General features: G+C 44.1%; 1 protein-coding gene across 1 annotated transcript in view; it reads right to left on the bottom strand.

The window, feature by feature from the left end:
* Positions 1–6,001, bottom strand: part of samd1b (sterile alpha motif domain containing 1b) — a gene marked incomplete in the record, with an annotated part of 26,080 nt that overhangs the window by 2,782 nt on the left and 17,297 nt on the right. The window contains 2 exon segments of the mRNA XM_014025995.1: positions 2,423–2,534; positions 2,635–2,674. Coding sequence (XP_013881449.1) covers positions 2,423–2,534; positions 2,635–2,674 — 152 coding nt within the window.

The raw sequence follows: 6,001 nt of genomic DNA, 5'->3' as shown, positions 1-6,001 counted from the left end.
GTCCTGGAGAAGGGCGGACCGCCGGGTGCGGTCCTGGGCTGCGGGTGGGCTCGGGGCTTGGAGTGTTGCCGGGGTTGGGGCTGACTCTCCATCCTCCCTGGTGCTGCTTGGTCTCCTGGAATGTGGCTCTTGGTTCCTGTGGGTGGCCCCCTGGTCGGGGTGGCTGCCAGGTTTTGGTGGGTGGTTGGCTGCGGGGGGGCGCACTTGGTCGTTGGCGGTGTGGTGGGGTGGTCATGGGCGTGGCTTCTCTGTGGCGGGGGGCTGGCCGGGTGGCCTGGTGAGGCCTGGGCCGGGCCTTGGCTATCTGCTCCTCTCCACCTCAGAATGAYTGGGTCTACCTCCTGGGTTCAGGTGTGTGCTGCATCCAATAGGGGGTGGGTGCATGTCCTGGACCTGGGGGGTAGAGTGTGTATCGGGGTATGAGTGGAATGTGGCGTCCATGTATGTCTTTGAATGAATGGGGGTGAGGATGAGGGTGGGATGGTGCGATTTTGTATGTTTGGGTATTTGTCAGGCTGCAGTCTGCAACCCCCCCCCCCTCCCACGCGCTGGTTGGTACTCAGCCCCGGAGGGGTGTGCAGCTGGCTGCCGGCGTGCTGGGGGTTCTTGGGGTCTGGGGCTCAGGGCCTCTGGCCTGAGAGGGGTGCACCCTGGGGGCCTGGACCTCTGTGCTCATGCCTGGATCTGCTCTGGTATGGCRGGTGCTGGTGGGGCCCATGAGTTTGTCGCTGCTGGCCCCGGGGGCTGTGTGTGTGGTCGCTGGGGGGACTCACCCAGTTCTCCCCTATGGTCTGATCTGGGGGGTGGGTGGGCGGACATTCCCGTGCGGGTGCCCCTTGGGGCTCTGCGCTCTGGATCCCTCTCGGGCCCTTGGGCTCTGGTCTTCCCTATGTCTGCCTCGTGTCTTGGGGGTTGGGTCTCCGGTCCTCCACAGTCACTATTAAATATTCCATTGGAGAAATCTTGTATATACACGCATGTTCACAACTGCTCACAGACAGGTGTTCTGATCCGGGGGGTTCTGACTGGTCACTGAGTGTGTAAATATGTCTGTGTGTATATATCTGCAGTATGCATGAATGTATAATGYATGTATGTATATACATGTATATTTATATATATGTATGGGTATGTGTATATATATTTATTTATCCATTTACGTATTTTTAGGTGAGCGGGCAGATGTCAGGTGTGTGGTGTGTTTTCTTTCTTGGTGTAAATTTGATATATTTCTAATCTCTACTTCAATCTTTCTAATGATATTTTCTCTTTGCTCTTCCCTCTTTTTCTATTTTTTCTTTACTTAAAAAAGCACTGATGATGAAGAAATTAAGAAACTAAAGAAATTAAGTTCATTTTTCTACTGAAGTGATTAAAAGAAAAAAAACTTCTTTGAGACCTGACCCCGCCTACTACCATTACATCACCAAGGGGAACACTACCTGCTCCGGGGAGAAGTCCTTTCATAAATTTCCTTCCAGCTTGTGTTTCAGTTCAGATTCTATGTGTTGCAAGTGTTATCAGGCATGTCTCTAAATAAATGTACTTCCTGCTCTGAGTGACCACAGCGGCAAGCCATTCAGACAAGTCTGTACATAAAATCTGCATTTTAATCACAAAAATAATCACACAATATTTTATAAATTATATCATTATTTACCTAAGAAAAACAACAGTAAGTGTAGTGCTTTTAAAAATCAGTAACTAAACAGAACCCCAATAAATGTATTCGACCCCTCCTTTTCACATAACTCGTCATGTGAACTATAAGAAAATTTATATGGTCCAATCCCCACAGGAAGTCGGCCATTTTTCATCAAAGCTGCCAATTTGTTTCTTTTCTTGCACATGGACCTGAGCTAACTTCCTCTACAGCTTTGAACATGCAGGCTTCACGTGCTGCATGCTTCTCTCAACACTGACTGGTGACGGGATGGTGTGGGTGTGGCAGAGTGGAGAATGCTGATGCCTCAGTGTTTGCACATGGTTGGCTCAATCACACATACATGATCCAATCTGCGCCAAATTTTATGTGCATCATAAGGGAAACTTGCTCAACACATTTGCTTGTTTGACAAGGTCACTTTAGCCCTCTGTCCATCTGTTCTCCTTATGACATTATTTATGTCAGTATTTATTAATGTATGTTGTGACTTGGTGCTATATAAATAAACTGAATTGAACTGAATTGACTAGAAATAATAAAGGCCTGTGATGATTCCAACAAAACTGCTAACAGCTGGTCAATACTGGACGGCGATGGGGGACATCAGCGGCGTTTAGCATCGAGTTCTATCGTGTTGGAGTAATATTTGACCATTAGGATCCGTACTTTGACTCAAGTCAGGAAAGTGAGTACTTTGTCTACCACTGGTTGTGACCACGTCTCTTTTATATAGAAATGGATGTTTCCAGCACTCACCCTACGCTGCTGTCGTTTATGCCTTGTTCTTCAGAAAGGCTTGAGTCTCTCGGGGACGCAGTAGGTGTAAGCATGCAGGAAGACACACCCACCTCCATCTTACACTCCATGTCTAAAGTGGAAATATTGAGTGTGAGTCCAAGTCATCAGCACCAAACACTAGTGAGCACAAAACCCCCACTGACTTTGAAAATCTCATAAAAAAAACTCACGGTTGAGGCTTGAGGACATGGGGTTTCTTTCGCCGTGACTCTGGAGGTAAAAAACAAACAGAGACAGAGCTGCTATCACTGAGCACATCAGAGTGACACCACCTCAATCTAAAGTGAAGGACGAGGGGAGGAGCCTGCATCCAACAACAAAACTGCAGCAAGACATTAAAGGGGCTATATYATGTAAAATCCACTTTTTTRAGCTTTAWATCATGTTAYAAYGCAATTCCMTCATCAAAAACATACTCAGGKTGTTGTTTTGACTTATTCAWGCATGTTTGKGAAATCCTGTAAYGGTAGCTATTCAGGAGAACAAAAACGRYTGATTGGCCCTAGAACTGCCTTTTAGGTGCAGCTCCTCCTGTGGGCTGTGTCTCTAAGCTGAGCCTCTGCATCACAGAGCATGCCTCCCCYGTGACTCCTGCAGGCTATGGGCAGCAAYAAAGTAAACAGATAAAACTGTAACTGGGCGGTATCTTACCAAGCTGAAATATTGTCTCTCTRCTCGCTCCRKTTCTTCAGAATATGTACTTTCSAGGTCYAACATGGGATCATTCAAATAAGGTTCAATTGTRATTGAGTTGCTATTTTCCAAAMCTGAYATTGTATAATGCTGCTGYCATTTTTTATTATTATTACAACAAAATACAACGCTCCTAAGACTGSTTGTGAATGGCATGAAGMATTGTTGCAATGACATGCATAAATGGGYGTRATGGAAGTGGTAGGAGATTCTTWAAGAGACAGAACAATTTCAAGGYATKTAGAAATGGCTATGATTTRTACAAATTGACAGMATTTTCAYAACAACTGAAGGTGATGTAATTACTGTCGTCCTGGAACCRGAAGATCACCGGTTCARTCCCCCGTTCCAGCTGTCTCAGCTGTTGTGTCCTTGGGCAAGATAGTTYASCCCCAATGCCTCTGATGTGTGTCCCATCAGTGTTTGAATGTGYAACAAATACAGGCTAGGTTGATGTGACTGCAGCTATAAAAGCAGCATCAGAAGAATATTCTTTAAAAGAGCCTGAGSTGTGAATGAAAACTGGAAACAATGATTTCAGTTTTGGTGTGTATTTAAAGGTACAGTGTGTAGGATTTTGTCAATTCTTTTAGCCGAAATTGAGATAATCACTAATGACAATAATCAAAAACATTTCTAATCATTGCAGACAAAGACCACACATCCATCCATCCATTTTCTGTACATGCCTCTTCCTTTTCAGGGTTGTGTGGGTCACTGGTGCCCATATCCAGCAATCACAGTGCGAGGGGCGGGGTACACCCTGGACAGGTCGCAAGTCTATCACAGGGCCACACATAGACCTTGTTTTATTATTTTTACCTTATAAAAAGCTGTTTATATCTCCATGGTCGCGGGTCGCCACTACAGGCAGCCGCCATCTTGCACCGCCATCTTGTCTATGAAGGCTCATGAAGGACAAACTGCGGTGGCGGCGTCAAAAACGGTTTTAGTTGTAATACTATAAATGTAATATTTGTTGTCTGTCATTGTAGCTGGGATAATTTTACTTATTAAAGCTCATAATCTTACCACTTGAAACATCACTAGCCCTGAAGCTGCTGGTAGACATCGCGATTGGAATTATCAAAGGTTTTTGACCCCTGAGAGACACCGTAGAAACTCCTTTGCATTTGGAAGCGGGGGGTGGGGGGAGGACCAGGGAGGATGATTCAACCACTCAACCACGAGATGTCGCTGAAAACAACAAATCCTACACACTGTGCCTTTAAAGTGATTTTAACAACAACAACAACAAATAAATTAACAAACAAAAATACAATAATAAAGAACACAAAATAATTTAGTCACGGAAGACTAATTTCTAAGTCCATCATCGAAGTCCATAGTTTTAGATCGCCATCTACTACTATGCAATCCAACTGAAGATTTTGGTCCAAACACAAAAAACCCGACCTTCTCAATGGAGTGAGGAGTACTTGGCCTCTATGTACGGCCCAGTGGCTATTAATGGCAGAATCCCATTGGAGTTCTGAATTAGCAGCGCCAGAAAATTCCTRTAATCAAGTTTGAAAATGCAGATTTGAAGTAGTGCATCAATTTGTTTGGGAAACGCCCAACAGAGCACACCACAGGCAAAGTGGAGACATACCAGGAAGTGAAATGAGGTCCTGGCTTTTGAAGAATTTTGGAGAGTTTGGGAGCAACACAGGAAGTAGACCCACAAAAATAAAAGTCATCTGACTACATATGGGTGTTATGGCAATATTTATTTAAGAAAGACAGAAATACGTGGTCCAAGAATGAAGGTACTCTGTGAGATGATCAGCTGAGTTTCATTGCAACAACAGGAAACACAGAGAAAAACCTTCCCTGTCTCTGTGCCTCTGCTTCTCTCTGCCACTGTCCCTGGCCCCTGTCCACTGTGTCACTCACTCGAGAGGCCTCATATATATATATATTAACAAACACCATTATGTCATCTTAGCAAGATTTGATACAAGGTCTATGGAAAACACAAAGATAAACACAAGTGATATCTAAGAATGACTGTTGTTAGCAGATCTTGTTCTGACTTTAATCATTCTGTCTGCAGATGAACAGCATGTCATGAAAATCTAGGTCATTTAAGGATGTCATGAATTACTGGCTTAAACATGAAAGCATTAGTTCCATTACATCTCCCCCATCTGATCATTAAATCACCAATTAAATGATCAATAAAACAAAAAAAAACTCTTTAATGTATTTTTTTTAAAAAACATGTCAACATAAACCTAAGTATATGTACTTTTCTGAAATCCCAACCCCAGTAATTCAATTTTTTAGTCCTCCCACAGTAATTACTAACCCCAAAACATAGTTATCACACAAAAGACTTTGGATCATCTTGAACACAAACAGGATTGTCTGTTTTGTTATATGGAAGGGTCAGAGGTGGTGGAGGGGCTCTGCGACTTTTTGTAGAGTCTGGTTTAGTACAAGGGGCTGGAAGATGAGAGTTAGCTGGGTTCAGGCGTGGCGTTTGTTTGATCTTAATCTTGCCAGGTTCTTACATGTTGTTAGTAAAATCCAAGAGAGGGCATTCCAGCTGCTGTCCTGTTGGGGTCTCAGAGTCCAAGAGATCCTCTATTTGTGATACTGATGAATCCAGTTGTTCTTCTGGTTCTGCAGCTTGAAGTAACTCCTCTCTCTCTGGTTCTGATTCTGAAGTAGTCTTCTTATCAGTAACTGGCACGCTGTGCTCCACTGCTATCTCAGTTTTCTCCAGCTGTCCTACAGATGTCAGCTGTTGTGGTTTTTCCTGTTGTTTGTTTCCAGCCGGAACTTGGTTCAGGAAATACTTCATGTTTGAAGCCAGAAGCTGTGCTCCAGTTTGATTCA

Source organism: Austrofundulus limnaeus, unplaced genomic scaffold, assembly GCF_001266775.1.
Source record: "Austrofundulus limnaeus strain Quisiro unplaced genomic scaffold, Austrofundulus_limnaeus-1.0 Scaffold514, whole genome shotgun sequence".
Taxonomy (NCBI): Eukaryota; Metazoa; Chordata; class Actinopteri; order Cyprinodontiformes; family Rivulidae; genus Austrofundulus; species Austrofundulus limnaeus.
The sequence above is the reverse complement of the archived record's forward strand: the minus strand, read 5'-3'. Positions and strand labels throughout refer to the sequence as shown.